Source organism: Phascolarctos cinereus, unplaced genomic scaffold (genome assembly GCF_003287225.1).
Source record: "Phascolarctos cinereus isolate Bilbo 61053 unplaced genomic scaffold, phaCin_HiC Scaffold_726;HRSCAF=1367, whole genome shotgun sequence".
NCBI classification, from domain to species: domain Eukaryota; kingdom Metazoa; phylum Chordata; class Mammalia; order Diprotodontia; family Phascolarctidae; genus Phascolarctos; species Phascolarctos cinereus.
This window is the reverse complement of record NW_027556098.1, coordinates 54,494,546-54,520,991: the sequence shown is the minus strand read 5'-3', so window position 1 is coordinate 54,520,991 and position 26,446 is coordinate 54,494,546. Positions and strand designations below refer to the sequence as shown.

The window sequence follows — 26,446 nt, the reverse complement described above, 5'->3', positions numbered from 1 at the left end:
GTGTGCTAGAACCAGCTTTAATCTGTTCCTGAAAACCACTTGTTGAATTTTCAGAACAAGCATTTACACCTCAGAAATACACCAACACTACTAATACATGCTAATAAATCAAGGGTTGACTGATTGCTTTGATTGCCTTTAAAAGGCGATGGAAAAATGTCAGTAATAGAGATTAAATATAAAAGTGTATCATGTCAACATTTTTTTTTCAGAGAACTGGTTGTTGAACATTTACAAGCACTCTTCTGCTTAAAGCACTATATAAATGTCAATTATGATGATGATTTACAGAAAATGTGTCACAGAGAATAAGGCCTGCGGGAAGGATCTGCAAGTCCATAAGCATAAGTTCCAGTTTTGAAATTTCCTCTACCAATGTAAACTGCAATCTACCTGTGTTTTAGTAGATAAGTTCTAGGGAGTTGTCTGAGCCATAGGGATAAAACAATTTGCCCAGGGTTACACAGCTAGTAAAAGTCAAAGGCAGAATTTGAACCCAGATCTTTATAACTCCAAGGCCAGAATCCTATCCACTATTCCATGTTGCCTTTCATATAAATGAAAACACCTTAGTTTATTGCCTAGATCAAAGACCTGGGAGGTCCTAGGTCATAAAACAGTGCTCCTATGAATCATTAAACAGTCCTTACCAAGAGTATCTAAGCTAAAACTGAGACATGCAGCAGAAAAACCTATTTTTAAGTTTATCTTTTAAGGCAACAAGAGCTTTAACACCCAGCAGCCAATATATAATAAAATAAAAATATCTCAAATATAAAACAGTGGGAAATTCTTACCTTCATAATCAATTGCTTTGTTGATGCTTTGAGCTGTGAGTGTTTACTTGTTACAAACATTTTCATCAGCAAATAAAATACAGATCTTTCCCCACCATTTAGACTTTCCTAAAGGAACAAGGGATATAATATTTTAGGTACAATTTACTCCTTTTGAAATAACCTAGAAGCTGAGGTTACTCATGAAAGAGAAGCACTGTACATTCCTGATTTGTGACAAAAAAAAAACCAAACAAACCCTGTTAAGCCTGCATTTTTAACTCAAGATTGTGGTTTTTATTAATGAGGAAGCAACACTTCAAAATATAAAGCTAAAGACAACACCACCAACAAAAGACAGCAAGGAAATCAACTGACAGTGCCAGGGTTTCTCCTGATGTATTGATTTATGATTGATTCATTACAGCTCCAACTTCCACATAAAGATCTAGAAGGACTGAGCTGAAGAAAACTGTGAAGGTGATATGGAAAGCTCTGGAACTGGGAAAGCCAGAGACTGAAGTTGGAATGAAAGGTCAAATTTGTAAGGATTTTAGAATTTAAAAGAGAAGGAAAAGGCAGAGAAAAGCAAGAACTAAAAGATGAAGAGCCAGAGAGGAAGAAGGTACAAAAGGACCTGAGATGAAGAAGACTCAATAAGAACAGCAGTAATAGATCAAGCCTAAATAATAACAATGACAATACTAACTAAAGTGATTGTTTATTCAATGCCATATGAATAAAAACATAAAAGGATTACTTTATAGAACTAGAAAAAAAGAAATTTATTTGGAAGCATAAAAAGCCAAGAATCTCAAGAGGAATAAAGTGGGAAAGATGAGGGTTTAGCCCTCATCTCAAACTGTATCTCAAACTATAAACTACACATCAGTAGTAATCAAAACAATTTGGTATAAGTTAAGAAACAAGATATAGATTTATCAGTGGACTCAATTAGACATGCAATATACAGAAGCAAAAGAGCAAAGTCCTCAGCTACTAGGGTAAGAATCTACTATTTGACAAAAACTGATCCATTTATCCGCACTATCATCCTATTTCAATCCTCCCTTTAATGGCTGAACATCTTGAGGAGGCTGTCTCCAATTACTGCCTCAACTTCCTTTCCTCCCATTATCTTCTTTATTCTCTGTAATCTAGCTTCTGACCTCATTGTTCAATTAAAACCATTCTCTCCCAAGTTACCAGTGATCTCGATTGCCAAATTAGCCTTTTCTCAATCCTCGCCCTTCCTGACCTCTCTGCAGCTGCTGACACTATCCATCACCCTCTTCCCTCTAGGATTTCATGCCGCTCTCTCCTGGTACTCCTGAGGGTCTGACTGCTCCTCAGTGTCCTATGCTAGATCTTCATTGAGGTCATGCCTGCTGAAGGTGGGTGAATGACAAGGCTCTGTCCTGGGCCCTCTTCTCTCTATATACAATTTCATTTGGTGGTTTCATCAGTTCCCATGGATGAATTATAATCTCTATGTAGATGATCCCAAGATCCACTTGTCCAGCTTTAGCCTTTATTTTAATCCCTAATCTTATACTTCCAAACACCCAGTGTACACCTTAAACTGAATGTCACATAGACAGATTTTAAACTCAACATACCCTCCCCTCCATGCTGTTGCTCACACAAGACCCTCTGTCTCCCAACTCCCTGCATTTCCAGGGGCTGTCCTCCTTGCCTGGAATGCCCTCCCTCCTCATCTCTGCCTCTTTGTTTCCTGTAAGTCTCAGCTAAAATCCCATCTTCTAGAAGAAGCCTTTCTTAGCCCCTGCTAATGCCTGTGCCTTATTGACATAAGGTGGATTGTCTCAAATATATCCCATATGTATCTTATTTGTACATAGTTGTCTGTGTGTTGTCACCATGCCTTGAGGACAGAGACTATTTTTGTCTTTCTTTGTATCTCCAGTGCTTAGCATAGTGCCTGGTATATAAACAAGCACTTAACAAATGTTTATTCACTTGATTCAAAATAATAAATCAGAGAAATGAAAATTAAAGCAACTCTGAGGTTTGCCATAAGATTGGCAAAGTCGATAAAAAAGGAAAATAAAAATGTCAGATGAGATGTGGGACAGTATGTATGTCCAACACATTAGGACAGCTAGGTGGTACGGTGGATAGTGCACTGGCCCTGGAATCAGGAGCACCTGAATTCAAATGTGATCTCAGCTACTTAATGGCTATGTGACCCTAGTCAAGTCACTTAACCCGGAATGCAGGAAGGAAGGAAGGAAGGAAACACATACATTAATGAACCAATGGTAGAGCTGTAAATTGGCCTGGCCATTCCGGAAAGCAATTTGAAACTATACTCAAAAAGTCACTAAAATGTGCATATCCACTGACCCAGTGATATCACTACTATACCAATACCCCAAAGTGATCAAAGCAAGAGAAAAAAGACTCTACAAAAACACACACACACACACACATATATACATATATACACACATACACATATAAAATATAATATACAATATCACATATTATTATATTAAATATAATATATAAAATCTATATAAAAGTGTTACAAATGTATTATGTATGTGTATATGTATACCGTGTATACATCCTCCCCCCCTCACACACACAGACAGAGCTCTTTTCTAATAGGAAAAAACTGCAAACTAAGAGGGTGCCCATCAACTGGATAATGGCTGAATAAATTATGGAAGGTCATAGAATACTACTGTGTCATTAAGAAATGATAAAGGGGATAGATTCAGAGAAACCCATTAAGACTAGTATGAACTAAGAAAAAGTGAAGTGAGCAGAACCAAGAGAACAATTTATACAATAAAAACATTGTAAAGAGAAAAAACTTTGAAAGACTTAAGAATTCTGATTAAAGCAATAACCAACCAGTATTCTGGAGGACTCATAAAATATGCTTCCCATTTCCTGTCAGAGAGGTAATGGACTCAAGAGTGCAGAATGAGACATGGCCAGTGAAGGAATCTGTGCATGTTTATTACCAAGGCTTTATTTTTCTTTATTTCTCAAGGGGGAGGGACGAAAGGGTGGGAAGAGAGAGGAAACAAATTTGTTAATTGAAAAAGAAAATGTAATTTTTTAAAAAGAAGTACTAGCACTCAACTGGAATCCTGATGTAGGATGAACTGATGCTGAGCGAAGTGAGGAGAATCAGAACATTGTACATAGTAACAGAAACATTGTGTGATGACCAACTTTGATAGACAACTTCTCAGCAATGCAATGATCTAAAACAATTCCAAGGGACTCATGACGGAAAAGCTATCCACATCCAGAGAAAGAACTATGGAGTCTGAATGCAGATCAAAGCATACTATTTTTTCTCTTTTCTTTTTTGTGGTTTTTCCCTTTCATTCTGATTCTTCTTTCACAACATGACTAATGTGGGAATGTGTTTAATATGATTGCACATGTATAGTCTATAATCAGATCGCATGTTGTCTTGTGGGGGAGGGAGGGAGAAAAAAATCTGGAACTCAAAATCTTGTAAAAGTGAATGTTGAAAACTATCTTTGTATGTAATTGGAAAAAATAAAATACTATTAAGTGGCGGGAAAAAAGAAAAAAATAGAATCTCAATGTAGGTCCTTATTAAAGAGGAAACATTATAAACTCAAAGGTACACTGCATCTTTTCCAATCAAAGTAAGCAGTCCAGTATGAACTGTACAGAAATGATTCCATCAGAAGTAGAGAAGAACAAATAATACAAATCATCTCTAAGTACAAGGGGGTCTTCCTAATTAAGAGAATTCTTCTAAGGAAACCATCAAGTACGTGATTTTTCTAAGTCTAGCAACTTCTAATGGCTTGATATCCCTGTTCTTCAATAATGAAGCCTCAGGAAGTTAAACCCAAGTAATGGTATATTTAGGAGTAAAATGCCATACCATTCTTAAGTATTTCTTGAGATTACTTAAAAATAATTATCTAATATCACTTCCATGTTGCTGATTCTGATGAAGAGACACTACCACATTATTATGTTAAAAACCAAATTTGTTTTTTATAGTTATTCTTAGGGACTCTCTATTGCCTACTGAATACAGCATAAACAGTAACTGCAGCATTTAACAACCTCCACAAGGTACAGTGGAAAAAGTAGTAAATTTCGAGTCAGAGGATCTGGGTTAGAATCGTGGGTCAGCTACTTATTACCCATGTGATTGTAGCAAGTCATAATCTCAGTGTTCTCAACTATAAAACAAAGGAGTTGAACTAGAAAAAGTCTACCTCTATATCCAAAAGCCCATGATCTTACTGACACTATGGCTCCAATCTACCATTCTATTCTAGCCTTCTCTCATGGGATGCCCTTTCACGTACTCTCTGTACATACAAACTGGACAACTCACTTACCCATCCCCAGTTTGCTCTCTCTCCCTCTCTACACCTTTGCTCCTGCTAGCCTCCATGCCCACAATGGGCTCATTTCTACCTCATCATCTCCACCTGTTGAAATCTTCTTTCAAGTTCCAGTGGAAGTGACCCCATCTCCATTAAGGCTTTCCTGATCCCCAAGCCTGAAGTGAACTGTCTCTCCTCAGACTTCTCAAGGAATTCTGCATGGCCCCTTCCTTTGTACTCATCAAGTTCTACTTCACATTATAGTTGGTTACAGAGATGTCATGAAATACCAGTCTCTGAAGAATTAAAGTGCAGATGAACCAAAGGGAAATAGAGGTGCATAGTAACTGTGAGCAAGCTGAGCCACGTTACCAATGAAGAATTATGCAAAAAGATCATAAAAGATAATATCAAAGATGTATAAGTCTAGAAAAGGTTGTATTCTGGTCTTGCAGTGAGACTGATGGATAAATAAATGACAGATAGCCCATATACTCCACTACTCCATACAATATCACAAGATCTAGAGGAAGATCCTCCCTCCATAGGACTACATGGGAGGACAAGGACAAGAGTCATACTGGATGACAGGGAATGAATGAGCTGCCCATCTGAGTCACTGGAGAGTACACACACCAATTAGATTATATGTATCAATAAAAATACAGAAGAAATGTACGTGTCCAATTTCTTGTTCCACTATGCTGAAAACTCTGTGAACTTACAGGCAAAATGCCTGAAGACAAATTTCATAGTTTATGTTGTCATTAAACACACAAGTTGGCTCTTCTTTTTCACAGATCTGGACAAGGACATGGACCTCTAAAGACCTGGCTGACCAATTTTGTTCAACCTCAACCTCAACCAACCAACATTTTTCTTCAACCTCCTACTCTCATAATAATTCATGATTATGCTAGAAATACATCCAGCTGGGACCTACATAAGATTTTTAGTACACTATATCAATCTCAGGCCCTGAAGTTATATGATTGACAAAAAACTAGTGGTCCCACCTGTCCTTTTAACCAGGCAAATTTGCTGGCAGGCAATTCCAGGGCCACCTTCAGAATACAGTACTGAAGAACAGGAGGAACTTCCTCTTGAAATCCCTCTTCTGAAATGATACCTAGAGTTTGAAGAGAAAAAAATTTATGAGTCTTGGGAGAACAGCCATAAGTTAGAAATTTCCTATGGCAGTTGCTGCTTCTGGGTCAAATTCCCACAATTAGATGAACCAGACAAAAGGCTTGGTTTTCAGAATAGAAAAGGAAGCTAAGTAAACAGTACTACATGAAGCATCTTTGATTCCTACAGTAATTTTTTTTCACTCCCTACATTCAATCATTCACCAAATACTATCGATTCTTCTTTCCAAGTATTTCTTGTTTTTGTCCTTTGCTGACCATTCCCAAAGCTACCACTATTGTGGTACCTTATCACCTCATGCCTGGACTATTCTAATTGGTCTGCCTGATCTCAGCCTTTTTCCAATTAGCTACTTTCCAATTAACCTTGCATACTTGATAATCATGTCACAATACACTAGAAATATTTCAGAGTGGAATATTCTTGACCGCCCTGGTCTATTCCAACAGCATGCTGGTAGGTCTCTCTGCCATAGGTCTACTCTAGATAACCCTCCACTATTCTGTCAAAGTAATCTTCCTAAAGCCACCAGCCTTCACAGTGAACCATATTTTCCAAGCTAGCTTTTTCCCATCCTCCTCTGTGACTTTCACAATTAAATCATCAAATATCAAAGTATGTGTTGACTGTAGGGAATGGGATCTTGTCAAGGTTTTCTAAAAGCTCCCTACTTCATCCATTACAATGAATGGTGGTGAATAAGCAGTAGTCACCTTTGCAGTGTTGTTGCTGCTTGCATCATGAATGCTGTAAGGCAAAAAGAGGAAATAGTATCCTATGACATTTTCTGTTTCACACAGATCTGTTTGCTTCTTAGTACATGAAGGAATCAAGTCCTCTAACCTTGAGTAGAAACCTGAAAGCCATCATTTACCTGTTTTTCTTTAGGTCTCATTTACATTAGGTTTCATTTACATTTAGGGTATAAATACAGAATATAGTTTAGTTCCTCCAGTATTTTACCAACTTGGTCATTAGAAAAAGATCACAGGTTAAATGCACCAGAAGTTAAACTAATACTTGTAGACAGCCTAAGATTCTGATAACCATTCACTCCCCTTTTTTCCCCTATCATGACAAAAGAGGAATGGGGTTTCATGGGACTGAAACAAATCTGCATTTTTTGTCCATTTTATGAGTTGCTACAGTTGAAAAGAACAAAATATATCAGCAGGTGGCCAATCTTCCTATAATGAAATGTATCAAACAAGCTAGCCTAGTCCTCAGAAAAACCCAGGCGGCTTACAGTCCACTTTTGTTGATCTAGTCTGTGTAGCATACTTAACAAATAGCTCTACCACTCCCAATAACATTTCTGATACCACTAACCCACTGTCAATTGTTATAGGGAAAGGACGACACACTCATTTTTCATATTGCGCTAGGCAAAAATAGCCAAGAAGATAAATTTGTCAGAGATAATATACATTAAAGCATCTCAAGAAAGGTTGCCTACTCTTCTGGAATATTTGCAGTACTGCTCAATGCCAGTGGCAGAGATAACCAAGGAATAACAGACATACCTTTTAGAAGCTTGCTGAAGTCAAATGTACATTGGATGACAACATGGGGAACCACCATCTGGTAAAGACAAATGACCTGAAGTAAAATAGCCTTCAAAAGAGTTGTTTCTGCATCATCTAAGCCAAATAAAACCAAGATGAATTAGAGACTATAGTCATTTTTTTCTTTTAATCAGTTACACCTTAGCAATCATGTCAGTTCTAACACCAAGAAAAAATTTACATTCACTTCTATAATGCTGCTAAGAAGATCCAGAGAAAAAAAGTTTTCAAATACTAATTAAAACAAGTTGCATGATCAACTATGCAAAACTATGCTATGTTTAAAAAAAAGGACATAAAACAGCAACTAGGCACTGAATTTGGCTCAGAATACAGCTGTGGGCAGCCACATTATGGTGTGCTGTACAGTGAGCAGATTTGTGGGGTAGCAGATGGGTCAAGAGACTCATCATGGTATATCAATCAAAAAGCCTTTATTAAATGCTTACCTGTCATGGGCCAGGTACTCTGCTGAGGATACAGAGACAGAAGTGAAATAGACCGTATCCTCAAAGAACTTGCATTCTAACAAGGCAAGTAACATATACATATATAATTATATAAACAATGAATAATGGTAGTTTTGAAGCAATTGAGGGAAATCAGGAAAGGCTGCATGAAGGAGGTAGAGCTGGAAATGAGTCTTGAAGGAAGGCATAATAAATAGGTGAGAAGGGGGTACATTCCAGGTATTGGGGAAAGACAGTATAAATGCATGGAGATGGGAATGGAATATATTGTGTGTGGAAGTGAGTACATCCATATGGCTGAACTGTAGAGTTTATGGAAGAGAAATAATATGTAAGAACACTGGAAAGGTAAGAAGGGGACAGGTGGTAAGGACATTTAAATACCAAAGAGAAGAATTATATATTATCTTAGAGATAATAAGGAGCCACTGTAGTTTAATGTGTGTGCTTGGGGGCAGGAGGGAGGGGGAGAAAGAGAAAGGGTTGACATAATCAGACATGAGCTTTAAAAAAACCACTTTAGTGGTTATGTGGAGGAGGAAGAGAAGTTTAAGGTAGAAAGACCAACCATGAGGCTACTGGAATAGTCCAGATGAGAAGTGATGAGAGCCTGAATTAAGGTGGTAGCTGTTGAGTATTGAGAAACGGATACACACAAGAAATGCTGTAAAGATAAAAAATGGCAATTGACTAGATATGTGAGTTGAGTGAGGATGGGCTGATGATGAGTACGTGTTAAACATAAGTCTATTTTACAAGCCAAATTTTTAGAGAGGAAAACAGCTATTTTTTATCTAATTCTTTGAAGATATAAATAACTTAGGAAAACTGATGTTTCAATGTAAATGGTTCAAGATAAACTGTCATGTAATCTATTCCATACTTTTTTTCCAAAAAGAATTTAGGGTAAAAAAAAAAGTATAGTATACACTTTCAAAATGCCAGAAATACTTCAGAACTTGAACTTACTCTAAGAATCTTTCAGTAAGAATAATTTCAAGGCTACACCATACTTTACAGATTTTTACCAAAGGGCAAAAAACAGGTCATTTGCACGTACTTAGAGGATGCACACATATACTCACCATGTTTGTGATCTGCTTCTCTAGTTTCAGTCATTTCATCCTCAAGTGAACTTTTCTTTTCTAACCCACCATCTTCACCTGCTTTTTGCTTTCCAAGTGATTGCCACACACATACAATATTGTTCAGATCTGGTAAAAGCTATACAGGGAAAAGAAAACAGTCAACACAAATGGTGTATTCCCTAAACCAACATATTCCCTTCTCACCACTGCTGGGGTAGTGAGAGAAATTATTATTTTTCTTATATATTCATAACCAATTATTAAGATTAAGCCTTCTCCCTTTCTATTTCCTCACTCAGAAACCAACCCCTGTAGATTATTATTCAGCCAGTTTCTGAAAGATATTGCTGATAAATGAGATTGCCCAGATTCTCAGGGTATATGCTTTTAGATCTTGGGTGAGACCCCCACCCAACTAGAAGACTTTACAAATAGAATCCAGTCTAGGCAAGATCTTGCCCTTGGGAAATAAGCCCCCTGTCCTTGGGACCTTCCATTAGAATTTAGGGTGACCTAGCTTATAAAGAGGAAAGCCAGCCAGAGCAGTCTAGGTAGAGATGGATTCTTTTCTCCAGATCACTGGAGGCAGCTGAGTCTCATGATCTGGTCACACTCTCAGTAAAAGGAGCCGAAGACTTTTTGCCCACTTCCCTCAGTAATACATCTACTCCCTCATTGATTGGTGAACAATCACAGTTAATTTCTACCCCTCAGGTACACCCCTTTTCCAAGCATTTTTTAAGCACTGAATGTTGGGGGGGGGGGAAGACAGGTCTTTGGTTTATGAGAGAAAAATCAATGATCATCACTTTGTTAATTATTTGCCAGCCATAATTAATAAAACTGGTTATTACATGCCCTGAAATTATATCTCTCAGAATTTTCATTTGTCACAGTGGAGAAAAAACCAGGACAAAAATTCAGAGTGCCAATAAAGAGCCCCCTTTCTGCCATGTTCCAGGAAATTCATGTTCTCCTGGTGAGCTAATCCATCTTCATTATGCATAGTTTTCCATTGGACTTTTTCCTCTGTAAGGTTTATAAATGTACTGAACCACCCTTTATAATATTGTTTCTCCAGGAAAATACTTTGAAGTCCCTTCAAGAAAATGGGCTGTGAATTTTTTTAAAAACTGACTTAAAAATTAACTTCTGGCATACAACTTGTTGGTAATCTGAGGAAAGACCACCTGTGCTGCTAAACTGTATGTGAAAAAAGCTGATCCTGATGTTTGCATCACTTTCTCACACTTTAGTACACACAGTACAATCCCTGGATAAAGGATACCAATAGTTCACTCTTCTATGGCACTTTTAAGGATCTACAAAGCACTTTCTCCACAATATTCACAACAACCCTTCAAGGCAGGTGGCCTGGCTATTTCTGGCTTTAAGTAAGACAGGTCTGAAGAAATATGGCTCAAAGGGATAGAATGCTGGACAGCAAGAGCAGATTTCTATTCTGCTTCTGACAGTAGCTGTAAGAACACAAGAAAGTCTAGGTGGCATAGTGGATAGAGAACCAGGCCTGGAATCAGAAAGATTTATCTTCCTGAGTTCAAATCTGGCCTCAGACACTTACTTAGCTGTATGACCCTGGGCAAGTCACTTAACCCTGTTTACCTCAGTTTCCTCATCTGTAAAATGAGCTGGAAAAGGAAATGGCAAACCACTCCAGTATCTTTGCCAAGAAAACCCCAAATGGGGTCATGAAGAATCAGACAAAACTGAACAACAGTAACAACAAAGGAGTAGTGAAGCTCAAATGAGATAATGTATATAACTTTAAAGCATGATACAAATTACATTGCTAGTAGAGTTATGAATTGATGCAATCTTACTGGAAAACAATATAGAATTATTTCATAAGAGTTATAAAACTGTTCCTACTCATTCCTAGATCTTTGCCTTCATTTACTACTGACCCATTTGAAAAGACTTATGAGTAAATTTTAGGAGCACAATTTGTAATTAAAAACTGGAAACAAGTTGTGTCAAATTACTGGAGAGCAGTAGAACAAACTGAGGTATCTGAATGCAATGGAATATGATTGCACTGGAGGAAATGACAAATACATGAAGAATATAAAAAACTGGTAAGACACACAAAGTGATGCGAAGTGAAAGACATAAAACCAAAACAATATATTTACTGACTACAACTACATAAGTAAGGGTAGCAGAGATAAGATTCAGATAAATACACAGCAAATGAGTTCAGAAGGAAACAAAATAAGATGGGGGAAGAAGGAGATGCTAAGAACAGACCTGGGATTTCACTGGTGTAAGGAATTCCCAGTGAGAACATTCCCTCTACCAATGCAGATCAGGAGCTGCTCTGCACCTTCGTCTTAGGGAATTTCAGAGGCACTGAAGATCACAGCCAATATGTGTCAGAGGTCGGATTTGAAGCCAGGTCTTCCCAACCCTGAGGTGGCTCTTTATTCATTACACCATTATGTCACTTTATAATTCATATATATTTTTAAATACAAACTGTAATGAGTAGAAATTTATGGTTTCATACATAATCCATCAATTTTTTTCTTTTTACCCTTTGTTCTTTGGAAGTATTTGGACACTTGCATTCACTGGTGGAAGGTAAAAGATACTGAACAAGTTGCAGTTGGTCCTGTGACTGGCCCAGAATCACAAAGCTAGGTGCTCAACTCCAAACAATGGGACTCTATGTCTTTCACTCCCCACTGTGCTGTGCTATGCGCCTCCATCCCAGGCTTTTTCACCTCCTGGTTTTCCAGTGTCCTTCATTCAGGACCACACATTGCCTTCCTGTAGCAGCTGCTGCAGCATAGCTACCTGCTATTCACTTTCAAGTTTTTAAAAACACTTTTGAAAGGACCACACTGTTTTCTTTCTTACCTTGCTCACAGCTTCTCTGTACAGATGCACAAATTCCTCCATCATTTCAGGAGTGTAGATGCTTGACTCCTGCCATACATCCTTATTGAGACAATGACCAATATTTTTTAATGCTCTCTTCAAAATGGTGGAAATAAGTGATAAAATCGTGTGATTTACTGATTTGTTTTCCAACTGGGAGGAATGAAGGAGGAGAAAAAGGTCAATCAACAACAATAATACATTACTGGATAGACTGTAAATTCACAAAGTGGGAATCTAACTAGTAGAACTCAAGTGAAAATGTAAGACTTTTAGAACTTATGGACCCTTTAGAGGACTGTATCTTTCAGTCACCAATCAGAGACTTCTTTCTGCCTTGAAGGGAAAATTACTGAAAGAGTTCAGGGTACAAGACAGACTTTTTCTGGAGTCATCTGGTATGGACTACCCACATGCCAATGATGTTCTTGATATAATGTATTTTATCATAGAGTAATAAAGCTTTATTAGTTAGAACCCTATCAACTAGAAATATTTTTTTTGCCATTTTACTTATAAATACACAAATATCAAAAAATTAATTCACATTAGGGATTTATTTTAAAAAAACTTCATAGATATGTCCTGGGGTCAATAATTATTCATCCTATTATGCTACACTTTATCAATAGTCCTGCACAATAATCACAGATATTAAAAATGATGGTTCTGAAACACTGCAAGGCTCTCAAATCCTTAAAATATAGTATACTTACCAAAACAGGAAAATAGAAAGTAGAAATACCTTCAACAAAAATTTAAATAAAAAGGGTCATCGGGTTATATTAACAAGAAGATCCCATTTTCTGACCATTACAGTTAACTGAGGTTTTACTGTATATAAGGTATACACTACATATTACATTAACTAATCACAAAACTCTAAACTAAGACTTTAAACTCAGCCCAAAGTGCTTGAAGCAAGGTGGTGAGCCAACTGCTACATACCTTGCTTCCAAAAAAGAAATGACAAATATATGACAGATCCAAAAATTTTTTTAAAGCCCAGTCAGGAAAAAACAAATATGAGAAGGCCAAAGCAGAATTTTCATTTGCTACCTATGGATCAGGCTTCCTCCCTAAACTGCACATGGCAAGAGCTGTCAAAAAGCAGAAAGCACAAAAATACCCATAACCACTGACATTTCCCTTGAAAGATGACTTTGCAAGAATCCTGAGAAATGGGTCATCCATATAAGGAAGGCTACCATCCACACTTCTGTTTGCAATTTTTGCAGTAGATATTTAGGGTATAAAATTAATCTTACTGTCTGAGGCAGTCAGAATTAAGATCTTAAAAGAGAGTAAACCCTGCCAGCAAGATCAAACTTTTTCAGAAACTTCAAATCCTCTTCCAAGTCCTTCCTATAAAGGAGGTATCTGACAAATTCCTTACAAACATATTTTCATGCCAGGCCTCTAGGATAAAATATTGTCTCCCACAAAGAACAGGGCAAGCTATCTGGGTCCTAACTTCACTTATTTGGCAAATAGAACAAAAGTCCCTTTTGATTGGTGCCCCTACAACCTCTTTCTGTCTCTTCCCATTACCTAGTCCCAGACCACACGCTGGAAAGGTACCAAAAGAAATTTTAAACCCACAATCTCAATCAAAGGAGCCAACACAATTATAATGCAACTACTACCTCACTGAATGATTTGTCCCCCAAAGACCAAGCTTTAGATTAGAGAGCTGGACACAGCAACTCATAAAACACTCTACTAAAATGTGAAGAAGCTGCAACCTGCATGAGCAGGAGTGCCCACACAGATTAAATCAAGGTCTGATGTAATAAAGTATAGCATTCAAAGTAAGATTTCCTTCCTAGGAACCTAACAATGAAGCCAACAGACATAACAAATACAGCCAGCACACTACTTTCACAATAGTTATATAACAATCTATTTAGGGGAAAACAAAAACTAAAATGACAAGCAATAAAATTATCTTACTTTTAATCCTTGAGTAAACATGATTTTGTTGCACACACTGGGAACTGTTGTCACCATGACCATGGAAAGCAATCTAGACAAGGGTATAAACTCTTTGGTTTTAAATGCTGGGGAAATCTCTGGCTGAGCTTCAAAAATCTGTAGAAGAAAAAAAACATTTAGGTAATGCCTGAGCTAAGAATAAATGCTGAAGCTAGTTCTATGCACCAGTATTAAATGATGGCACCATTACAGTTAAGGAATAATTACAGTATTAAAGGAAAAGGAATTGCTTTTTTCTGTGTTGCTCTGCAGGACAAAACGAGGACCAAACAATGGAAGATACAGAGACAGACTTGGGTCCACAGAAGGAAGAGCAATGAGAACTCTGAGCTACTTTTATGGGGCAGTTACGGGATGTGTTGAAGCAGAGCTAATTCACCTACCTATCTGTCAGAGAGATGTGTACCAAAGTGGGATTTCTGATTTTGACCCAGAGATGAACTCACACACACACACACACACGTTAAGAATCACATCCTACACTACGTGCCTGTACTATTCATCACGGACACCAGCACTAGAGACTCTGAGGCAAACTTTTCTTGGCAAGCTGGTCCTTCTTAAAAAATAAAAAACATCAGCATAAAGTTCCTGCTAATCCAGGAACATTCCATTAATCCTGTGATTGATTCCCCAAGGCACTCACTACTGACTGCCTGTAAATCATTTCAGTGTCTCCAAAAGGCTTAGTGTAGTTTTAAGCTATCAAAGTTTAAAAAAGGAAGAAAAATACCCATAAGCGCTGAAATGTTTTTAAATTATCACTGGCCCCTAGGCCTGATGGGGTACCCCGTATGTCCTTTGTGCTGATGGGCTGCATCTGCTCAGTAAGCAAGGCTGAGGGACAATTGGAGGGCACGATGGATTATGTGAACACATAGGAATTGTATATGTACAAACACAGCAATTCCCAATGTTCCACGCCAAGAATGACATAAAAAATGAAAATTTTAACTCCTCATCTCCACCTAGAGTTATTTTCCTTACCTTCCTTAGAAGCCTGATATTGTTTAACCAAGCCGACTTCATCCTTGGAACAAAGGAATAGGTCACCTCCTTAAAGTACTTTGTGAGTAAGTCTGGGCACACTTTTAGGATGTTCACTACAAGCTCAGCCACCATGTCATCATCTGCTGCTGTCTTCAAACCCAGTAAGAAGTTCAAGAGAGTCAAGTTCCCTCCTCTGATAAATAATAGGGGAAAAAAAACCCAAAACACCATCAGGTCTGCATAAAATTTCTTAGAAACTCCAATAGCCAGTGGTTACTACAATAAATGCCAATTCCTCTGTAGCACTGAGGAAACACTATATCATGGAGGAATTAAATTTATACTACTGGGTTTTCCCCAGGTTTCAGCATGAAATACTTCAGTTCTTTTGGGAAGTTTTAAATCTTATTTTACTGAATCTGAGTAGATGAAAGCTGATTTCCTGCTTTGTTTTCCTCCTTATCCTCCCCCTGCAAAGGCATATTAAAAAACTATTCTTGTTTCTTTCTTATCTCTTCCATATCAGGTTCATTCTAAATAAAAACCCAAAAGAGAAACCAGAAAAGGTAGGAATAGATAATAAATATAAATTTAATAATAAATAATAATAAATAAAGGTAAGAATTAGATAAGAAAAAGCTCAACCCTAACTCCATAAGAAAATTTTTAGAGGGGCAGCTAGGTGGCGCAGTGGATAGAGCACCGGCCCTGGATTCAGGAGGACCTGAGTTCAAATCCGGCCTCAGACACGTAATACTCACTAGCTGTGAGACTCTGGGCAAGTCACTTAACCCCAATTACCCTCACAAAAAAAAAAGAAAGAAAGAAAGAAAGTTTTTAGAGTGATAAGTAAAATGTCTAAGACATCTCATTTCCCAAAATGATTTCTAAAAAGTTTGTAGCATGGTACAACCAGCTTTTTTGACTTCTCTTGCTTGCTTCTGAGTACTCTGTCTTTAGCAACACATGAAAGAAATTTCTTGGTCTAGGATTGGAAATGCTGAGACTAAATCAAGAGATAAACAAATATCTGAAGAAGTAGATCTTATTCTAAATCAAGCAAATTTCCAATTAAGAAAAAAAATCCTTAGTATGATGAAAATTAGAAGTAATAGAATGTACTGATGATAATAGTATAGAAAAAAAGATTTAGAAAAAGTTACAGCTAATACATTTTAGGAGTTTTCTTTTTTCTCCTACTCTATCACTGTCTGAAAATTAGTGTTTTATGTGACTGATACTATGGAGAATATCAAGTTTAATAAAAATGGGCACATACATTTATATATGTAGTGTGTATATACATGCTAATAATATATACATATCTATAATAATATATACATATCTATACACATATACACCATCTTTATTTTATTATATTTACTAATAATTTTTAACATGCTTCTCATAAACTAGGAAATACTAAGAGATGTCAGCTTCTTTAAAATTCAGTACCTTGTAGCTCATTTGTAATAAGTATTTTGAAAAGAAGGTAAATTAGATGGTATAATCACCATCTTAGGAAACTATTGTCAAAGTTAATGTGCCTCCCATGATGATTCTGAGTAAAATTGTAAAGGGAGGTTAAATCACTTCACCTGAACTTTGTTTCCTTATCTAAGGGGTTGTGCTGTAGCCGGCCCACACCAACTCACAGGAGCGAATTTTAAAATTTTCAGTGTAAGCTTGAACACCTTGGAAATTAGCAAAGCTACAAATCATGGACTAATTTATTGAAGAAAATGTTAATAGTGCAGATTAAACTTAAAAGTGTGTCATGGATACATCCCACTCCCACCCACCCCCCCAACCAAGACTTGGTTGCTAAACATTTAAAAGCAAATTGCTGCTAATCTCTAAGATGGCAATAATACTTCCTATCTTATTCATGAATAGTCTAGGCTGAAGAGTCTGCTCCCAATCAAACCTGGGTTTATTCATAGGCCCTTTGTGATCCTATGAACCCAAAGCATCCATTGTAGCTCCTGCTCCAGATCTAGCGCTGGAAAGGATCTTAGAAGTTGTCTGGTCCAACTCCTTATGTTAGAGATGCAGAATCTAAGGACCACGAGATTAAGGGAAGCATCCCCCCAGATCACACAGTATAATAAACAATGGAACAAGATTTGAATCCTGGCTCTCTGAATCCAAAGCCAGGGTTCTTTCTGCTGTACCACCAGTCTCTGGTCTCAGGAGAAGTCACTTAGGTCAGTTCCAAGGACTCAGTGGGAAAGTCATTTTGTGGTAGTTTGAACTCTGGTTTCCTCCAGGCTAATCTCAGACTACCAAGAGGAGAATGAATCCATAAAACCTAAGAATGACACAGGTTCCCAGGGAATATACACATATTCCAAGTTTGCCTCAAACCCATGGGATTCAGCTGACTGCAGCTAGGACTCAGGCCTAGAGCAAATGAGATTCCAATTCAATTTACCACAGGTATACTCTATCCTTGAACATTTTCCTCCATGGGAACTCAATAAATAAAAACCTCTATGGGCAGTTTCCTGGTCTGGAGAAAAAAATGAAAGGGGGAAAGACGAGATGATTTCTAAGGTCCAAATCCTAAAATTCTTCAATTAACTTTAGGTTAACTGAATTTGCTGACTCTCACATTCATAATGGCTTGTAAAAAATACAGACCATTGCACACACCACCATACTGTATTTTACCTGCCCAGAGTACCAAGAGATGCATCATAGAAGTTAATGCCATGCTTCAGAGAACAGCAAAGGTCCATTAAGAAGTTGTGAACCAGTTCCCTGACCATGGTCTTGGCTGCTTCTTCAGTAGGCTATTAGGGAGGAAGGAAAGGGAAGCAACAGGAAAAAAAAAAAGAGAAAGAGAAAGGAGGGAAAACAAAACATTCAATGATTAGAAGGAAAAAATAGACAAAAACAAATTTCTAAGTTATATGAACACTGGGATTTATACAGACATTTTATATCAAAGTGTGGCATGATTAGGACAGAATTTTTGTTAAATGGCAAGTTCATACCTTTGTTCTAAAACAAGCTTAATACCTCTTTAATACGTTAAATTAATTTTATTCTTAATATATTTTATTTTTTTCAATTACATGTAAATACAATTTTCAATATTCATTTTTTGGAAAAATTTTGAGTTCAAATTTTTCTCCCTACACTTGCCCCAGAAAGGCAAGCAATCTGACATAGGTTATACATGCAAAATCATGTTAAACATATTTCCACATTAGTCATGCTGTGGAAAGAAAAGAAACAGAACAAAAGGGAAAAAAAACACACAAAAAAAGTGAAAACAGTATGCTTCAGTCTGCATTCAGACACCATCAATTCTTTCTCTGGACGTGGATAGCATTTTCCATCATGAGTTTTTTGAAACAACAAAGTATTTTTAAAAGAGGACACATACAAGTCATTATTAAAGATTACTGAAAATCTAGAGCTGTATCCTAAAGAGATCATAAAAATGAGAAAGGACCCACATGTACAAAAATATTTATAGCAGGTCTTTCTGTGGTGGCCAAGAATTGGAAACTTGGGGATGGGATTCCCACCAAGTGGAGAATGGCTGAACAAGTTGTGGTATATGAATGTAATGGAATACTATTGTGCTATAAGAAATGATAAGCGGACAGACTTCAGAAAAACCTGGAAAGCCTTGTATGGACTGATGTTGAGTGAAGTGAGCAGAACCAGGAGAACATTGTACACAGTAACAGCCACACTGTGTGATGACTAACTTTGATAGACTTAGTTCTTCTCAGCAACGCAAGGATCCAAGACATCTCCAAGAGTCTCATGAGGGAAAATGCTATCCACATTCAGGAAAGGACTGTGGAGTCTCAATGCAGATGGAAGCATACTACTTGCTCTTTTTTTTAGTTCTGTTTTGTTTCTTCTTTCTTGTGATTCCTCTTATTGGTTCTGATTCTTCTTTACAACATGACTAATGTGAAAATATGTTTAATAGGAATAATAGAGCCTCTATCAGATTACACACTGTCTTGGAGAGAGAGCAATGGAGGGAGGGGGAGAAAATTTAAACCTCAAAAGTTTATGGAAGTGAATGTTGAAAACTAAAAGTAAATTAATTATTAAAAAAAAGATTATTGAAAATCTTAAGATTTAAATTAAAAATTCTACAAAAAAACTTTGAAATCTAAAACTTTCACTTCTTTGGCTATGCTTAACTTCAAGAGCATATGGGAAAAGTAAAAATTTACAAAGCATTATATGCCTTTAGTCTATTTAAGTATATAAATGTTAATCCTACCAATAAAGTATTAGATAATAAATTGTACATCCTACAACTTGAGAAATTAGAAGTAGGGAGCAGAGAACCTCCAAAATGCTAGATGAAAATCAGCCATACTAGAAAAGGACAGAGTGAGAGAGAAGGGAGCAGAGCAAGCTTCAAGTAATTCTGTAAGACCAAAATGCATCGGCAAGTCATTTTAGGATAAGTATGAAATTATTTATCCAAGGGAAAAGTGTTTCTGCAGTGAAAAATATCCCATTATCCTATTACTATTCAAAGGAAATTAATATATCCCACAAAAGCCATAAGAAATTTACTACATGCTAGAATTTCTTAGGTGAAATAATATTCAATTCTATTTCCAGAACATAAAGATGACACTAACATTTTAATTCCAAAGTTACTACTGTACCTTGCCATTCTCTGTGCTGACATCAGCAATTCCATTCCAACGATAGAGAGAAGCCACATTATTTAACAAATACCCAGTAAAGAAACGAACTTTCTGAGTTTTTGAGACACCAATGTTGTGAACCACCTGAGAGCAACAAAACAAAATAATGCAAAGTATCTGGAATTTTTTACATATTTTAAAATTGTTATTAAACAGTATTAAAAGGCAAAACATTCAACAATATTCAAACTACTATTTTGTCAGGTACAATATGTTCATTTTGTTATAAAATCAAAGCAAAATTATATAATTTAGAGCTCACAGGGACTACTTGGGGTTTTTTTTCCTTTTAACTCTATTAGCATCAATAATTTTGCCCCACTGGTAAGGACACAAAGTGTGCAATACATGCATGCCAAGGTATTGAAAGGGCTGTGTTAGAACTTTTACAGTACAGTACAGTACAGAATTTGTACATGAACAAAAAACAAGTTCTCACCCAGAACTATAATCTAGACCAGTGGTTTTCAAAGTACAAGTCCATGACATTAAAACTTTTTTTCATAACAATGAGATGTTTTTGTTGTTGTTTTTCAGTCATTTTTCAGTTGTGTCTAACCCCATTTAGGTTTTAAGTTGTGTGACCCCATTTGGGTTTTCTAGGCAAAGATACTGGAGTGGTTTGCCATTTCTTTTTCTAGCTCATTTTACAGATGAGGAAACTGAGGCAAACAAGGCTAAGTGACTGGTCCATAGTCACATAGCTAGTAAGTGTCAGACCAGATTTCAACACAGGAAGATGAGTCTTCCTGACTCCAGGTCTGTCAGTCTATCCACTGCACCACTTAGCTGCCCCATTTAGATGTTACTTCTATTTATATAATCCATATAAACAAAAACTCTTTGAGGTCTTCAATTTCTAAGAGTGTAAAGGGGTCTAGAGACAAAAAAAAAAAGTTTGAGAACCACTGTTCTAGCCAAACTAAAAATTCATGAATGAGGTCATCAACGGAGTTATGTTCTATAGAATACTGACAGTTCCATTACTCAGGAAAACACAACAGCTTTCCTCACTTAGAAATGTTTTCTCTACTAAGACACACCTTGGTTTTCAGGGTGGACAACAAAAGATTGATAGTAGAAATTCTGTCTTCCTTTAAGCCCGTGCCAAAAATGACAGGGAGGAATTCTGAAAACAAAATTTTCAAAGGTTATGCACAATTTAAAGACTTCCTGAAATAAGGAAAAGTTGAAAAAAGAATTTTTTTCTTTCTGGTACAGTGATGATCTAGACAAAAGCATTCAAGAAAACAGGAACAGACAACAGGATAAATAGGGTAATTTCTCCTCTTAAAGAAAAAACAAATATTTTGCTGAGTTTTGAGGTGGGGAAAAAACTGTGCTTGAGTTTCACAAACAAGCAGCCTCTTGTTAGGAGCACAGTACCAGTTGCCCTCCTTTCACTCTTCGAGATAACCCAATCAATCTCTCAGGCTTAATAGCTCTCTGACCCACAAATTACCATCACATTCCAAGTCTGCCTCAAGGCTCCAGGTGGTCTCTTGTCCTGCAACTTACCTTTGGTTCCTACTAGAGAATGGAGAGGGCTAGAGTTGCAAACAAGCTGGAGCCTGACACCAGGCTGCCTGCTGCTTAGGCAGCATAGGCTGGGTCAAGGATTAAGACTATTTCTGAGACAGAGAAAACACAGGGCTACCAACAAGTCAAAAGCATCAGGTCAGGCCAGGCCAGCCCAAGAAGCTACAAAGGGAATGAGTCTCATATGGATTGTTTTGCTCATTCTTAAATGAAGGGAAAGAGTCAACCAGATAATGCCCAGTTCACAAAAGATAGGTTTTTTTGGTTTTTGGGTTTTTCTGTTTTGCTTTTTGGTTAGGCAATGGGTTAAGTGACTTGCCCAGGGTCACACAGCTAGTAAGATTTGAACTCAGGTCCTCCTGACTCCAAGGCTGGAGCTCTATCAAGAGACAGGTTTTTTAAAGGTTTATTTCTAGTTCTAAAAAGCAGCATGATCATCTCAATAGCACGAAGAACAGCACAACAAACTGAATTTCAGTTTTTTAAACAGCACCACTAAGGAAAGTCATACATGCACTACTTCTGAAAGCCACAAAGATGCCTGTGCTTCCAAATTCTGGAAGGTATTTATTTATTCTTTGTTAGGTCACCTCTCCACATTCCAGATAGCAAGACTGTGATATACCACTGTTATTTTTGGTCAGTGCTATTAAAATAACAAAAACTTCAATACATACTTTCTCTCTATTTTTCTGAAATAGTTTTCCCCCAAAGTACTAACAGCCCTCCCTCAGAAATAGGTGAATACCTTTTAACTCCAACACTCGTGCTATGGTATTATCATCACCAGCAATTAAGAAGGAAAGGGCAAACTGGATATATGCCAATCGAACATCTGGTAGCCCCTATTGGACAAGAAAAGAGATATGTCACATACACAGTACATGGATATAATTGAACATGTTGATAATCCATGGTTTTATTAGTATGGGCTCTCCCTCTAAAAACAGAGTTACAATACCTCCAGGTTTTCATGTACTGCTATGACTAAAAAAACATCACCAGATGGTGCAACTTTTGGTGTTAAGTCAAACTTAGCTGGGCTGGATCCTCAAGGCCCAGCTGGAGATCCATGGTTAGGGTTTTACTGAAAGCTTTTCTGGTTTAGGACCTGTCACAGTTTGTGCTCCATTGATCCAGGGTCCATGGCATTGGAGTAGGCCTTTAGCAAAGGACGTGTGCATGAACACACACAAGCATACATGCATACATACACACACGTACATGTCACCGGAATACAACAAATAGTAGTAGATTTCTCGGCCCCGGAATGTTACCATGGCTCTGAAAAGATCCATACTGTTACTAGTCTTTTGATAGCCAATGGGTGTTACATACACTGGGAAGAGAAATGAGAGTGATGCAAAAAAATCATGAAAAACTAGTCAACAGCTTGCTAAAGGAGACCCAATAAAATACTGAAGAAAATAGCACCTTAAAAAATAGCCTAACCCAAATAGCAAAAGAGGTCGAAAAAGCCAAGGAGGAGAAGAATGCCTTCAAAAGCAGAATTGGCCAAATGGAAAAGGAAGTCCAAAAGCTCACTGAAGAAAATACTTCCTTAAAAATTAGAATGGAGCAACTGAAAGCTAGTGACTTTATGAGAAATCAAGACATTGTAAAACAAAATCAAAAGAATGAAAAAATAGATGAGAATGTGAAATATCTCACTGGAAAAACAACTGACCTGGAAAATAGATCCAGGAGAGATAATTTAAAAATTATTGGACTATCTGAAAGCCATGATCAAAAAAAGAGCCTAGACATCATCTTTCAAGAAATTATCAAGGAAAACTGCCCTGATATTCTAGAACCAGAGGGTAAAATAGAAATGGAAAGAATCCACCGATCACCTCCTGAAAAAGATCCCCAAAGGAAAAATCCTAGGAATATCATAGCCAAATTCCAGAGTTCCCAGATCAAGGAGATAATATTGCAAGGAGCCAGTAAGAAACAATTCAAGTATTGTGGAAACAATCAGGATCACACAAGATTTAACAGCTTCTACATTAAGGAACTGCAGGGCTTGGAACATGATATTCTGGAGGGCAAAGGAGATAGGATTACAGCCAAGAATCACCTACCCAGCAAAACTGAGTATGATCCTTCAGGGGAAAAAAATGGATATTCAGTGAAATAGAGGACTTTCAAGCATTCTTGATGAAAAGACCAGAGCTGAATAGAAAATTTGACTTTCAAATACAAGACTCAAGAGAAGCATGAAGAGGTAAACAGGAAAGAGAAATCATAAGGGACTTATTAAGGTTGAACTGTTTACATTCCTACATGGAAAGATGACATTTGTAACTCATGAGACCTTTGTCAGTATTAGGGTAGTTGGGGGAAAAAAACTATATGTATAGATAGAGGGCACAGGGTGAGTTGAAGATGAATGAGTGATATCTGGAGAATAAAATTAAGGGGTGAGAGAGGATTATACTTGGAGAAGGAGAAATGGAGAGGTAGAATGGGGTAAATTATCTCACATAAGACAGACAAGAAAAGGCTTTTACAGTGGAGGGGAAGTGGGCGAAGGTGAGAGGGAATGAATGAATCTCATTCTCATAGGTAATTTGGCTTAAGGAGGGAATAACATACACACTTAATTGGGTATGGAAAGCTATCTTACCCTACAGGAAAACAGGGGGGAAGGAGATAAGAGAGCAGGGAGATGAGAGAGGAAAGGGCAGATTGGGGAAGGGGGTAATCAGAAGCAAACACTTCTGAGGAGGGATAGGGTCAAAAGAAAGAATAGAATAAAGGGAGGGCAGGATAGGATGAAGGGAAATATAGTTAGTTTTCCACAGCATGACTACTATGAAAGTGTTTGGCATAACTACACAAGTATAACCTGTATTGAGTTGCCTGCCTTCTCAATGAGGGTGGGTGGGGAGGGAGGAAGGAAGAAAATTTTGAAAGCAAAGTTTTAAAAACAAATGTTAAAAAATTGTTTTCACATGCAACTGGGAAATAACATATACAGGAAATGGGGTATAGAAATCTATCCTGCCCTACAAGAAAATAGAAGAGGTAGAGGATAAGAGAAGACGGGGGAGAGACAGAAAGGAGGGCAGATTAGGAGAAGGGGTACTTAGAATGCATGCCATCTTGGGGTTGGGGGAGAGAAGAGATGGGGAGAATATCTGGAACTCAAAATCTTGTGGAAGTGAATGCTGAAAACTCAAAATAAATAAATTAATGAATCTTTAAAAAATTTTTTTAAAAATATAATAAAATAGAAGCATCAAAAAAAAGAATTTCATGTAAGTACCAAATATATATATATACATATATACATATATACATACATATATATATATGGAAATACATTTTGCATGATTTCACATGTATAATTGATATATTGCTTGCCTTCTCAGTGGGTGTGGGAGGGTACAGGATGGAGGGAGAGAATCTAGAACTTTGAAAAGTGTTAAAAATAAATGATAAATTAAAAATGCAATTGGGAAATTATTAACAAATAAACAAAAATACAACACAGCATAGTTATTTGTGATTTTCTAAGTCAATATGCTAGGATTCTAATCTGAGTTATCTGACTGAAACCAACACCCTCTCCCCTGGAGAGGGCTTACTTGAAGCTTTCAGAGCACTTGGAAGAAGTCAGAAGAAGCTGATTTGGCAAATGAAAAGAAGCACTTAAATAACTTGTTGCTAATACATATGCCCAATGGATATTCTCACTAAATAATAAAAATGTTCAATTTCATGCTTTCTATTTAAGAACAGAAATTCCACGGGGGGGGGGAAACAGAGCCATATGGAATAGTTTTAGAACCTTCTTACAAACCCATCATTCATACTTCCATCTCCCTTGAGCAGAACCCATCAACCATAGTGATAACGATAGCTGCAAACAAGAAAATATGCTTGCACACACTGAACAATCATGAAAACCTTCTCTGAAGTTATGACTTCCAAGGGTTTCATTCTACCTAGGCTTAGGTAATATTAATAGGACTGGTTTCCACAGGGAAGAAAAAACGCTCTAAAAATTTACTAGCTGGTCTGCCGCAGTCGGGTCCCTCGCCTTTGTTGCACGGCTTTGCTGCTGCCACAGCTGCCCCTAAAAGCAACTTCTCCCTCTCCCTCCCCAGCCCGGTAGCTGACATAAAGATGAGTAGCTCAGAGAAAGTATCATGGATCTCATGGTTCTGTGGGCTTCATGGCAATGAATTCTTCTGCGAGGTGGATGAAGACTACATCCAAAACAAATTCAACCTCACAGTGCTTAACGAACAAGTGCCCCATTATAGCCAAGTACTAGACATGATGCTCAACTTGGAACCTGATGAGGAGCTGGAGGACAACCCCAACCAGAGTGACCTGACGTAGCAGGTAGGCGAGATGCTGTATGGACTAATTCATGCCCACTACATCCTCACAAACCACGGTATCGCCCAGATGTTAGAAAAGTAACAGCAGGGAGACTTTGGCTATTGTCCCCATCTATATTATGAAAACCTGCCCAAGTTGCCCATCGGACTGTCAGACATACCAGGTGAGGCCATGGTGAAGCTTTACTGCCCCAAGTCGTCCAAGCACCACCACACAGATGGTGCTTACTTTGGCACTGGCTTTCCCCACATGCTCTTCATGGTGAGTCCTGAGTACAGGCCCAAACAGCCTGCCGACCAATTTGTGCCCAGGCTCTACGGCTTCAAGATCCACCCTATGGCCTATCAAGTGCAGCTTCAGGCAGCCAGCAACTTCAAGAGCCCCGTCAAGACTATCTGCTGACTTGTCTCCTCCCCTCCCCCCAACACCTCAGGCTGTGACACCATTCCTCCCCCTCCCCTGCCCCAGTACACACACACACACACACACACACACACACACACACACACACACACACACACACACACACACACACACACACACACACACACACACACAC

The 26,446-nt window shown here is 37.6% G+C and overlaps 1 protein-coding gene and 1 pseudogene across 1 annotated transcript in view; one reads left to right on the top strand and one right to left on the bottom strand.

The window, feature by feature from the left end:
- URB1 (URB1 ribosome biogenesis factor) overlaps positions 1–26,446 on the bottom strand; it is a 91,860-nt gene that overhangs the window by 53,354 nt on the left and 12,060 nt on the right. Inside the window, 11 exon segments of the mRNA XM_078146568.1 lie at positions 798–905; positions 6,154–6,266; positions 7,810–7,926; positions 9,407–9,545; positions 12,290–12,463; positions 14,264–14,401; positions 15,293–15,488; positions 17,969–18,090; positions 19,951–20,076; positions 21,036–21,121; positions 22,280–22,376. Coding sequence (XP_078002694.1) covers positions 798–905; positions 6,154–6,266; positions 7,810–7,926; positions 9,407–9,545; positions 12,290–12,463; positions 14,264–14,401; positions 15,293–15,488; positions 17,969–18,090; positions 19,951–20,076; positions 21,036–21,121; positions 22,280–22,376 — 1,416 coding nt within the window.
- LOC110214799 (casein kinase II subunit beta-like) lies at positions 25,660–26,325 on the top strand (annotated as a pseudogene).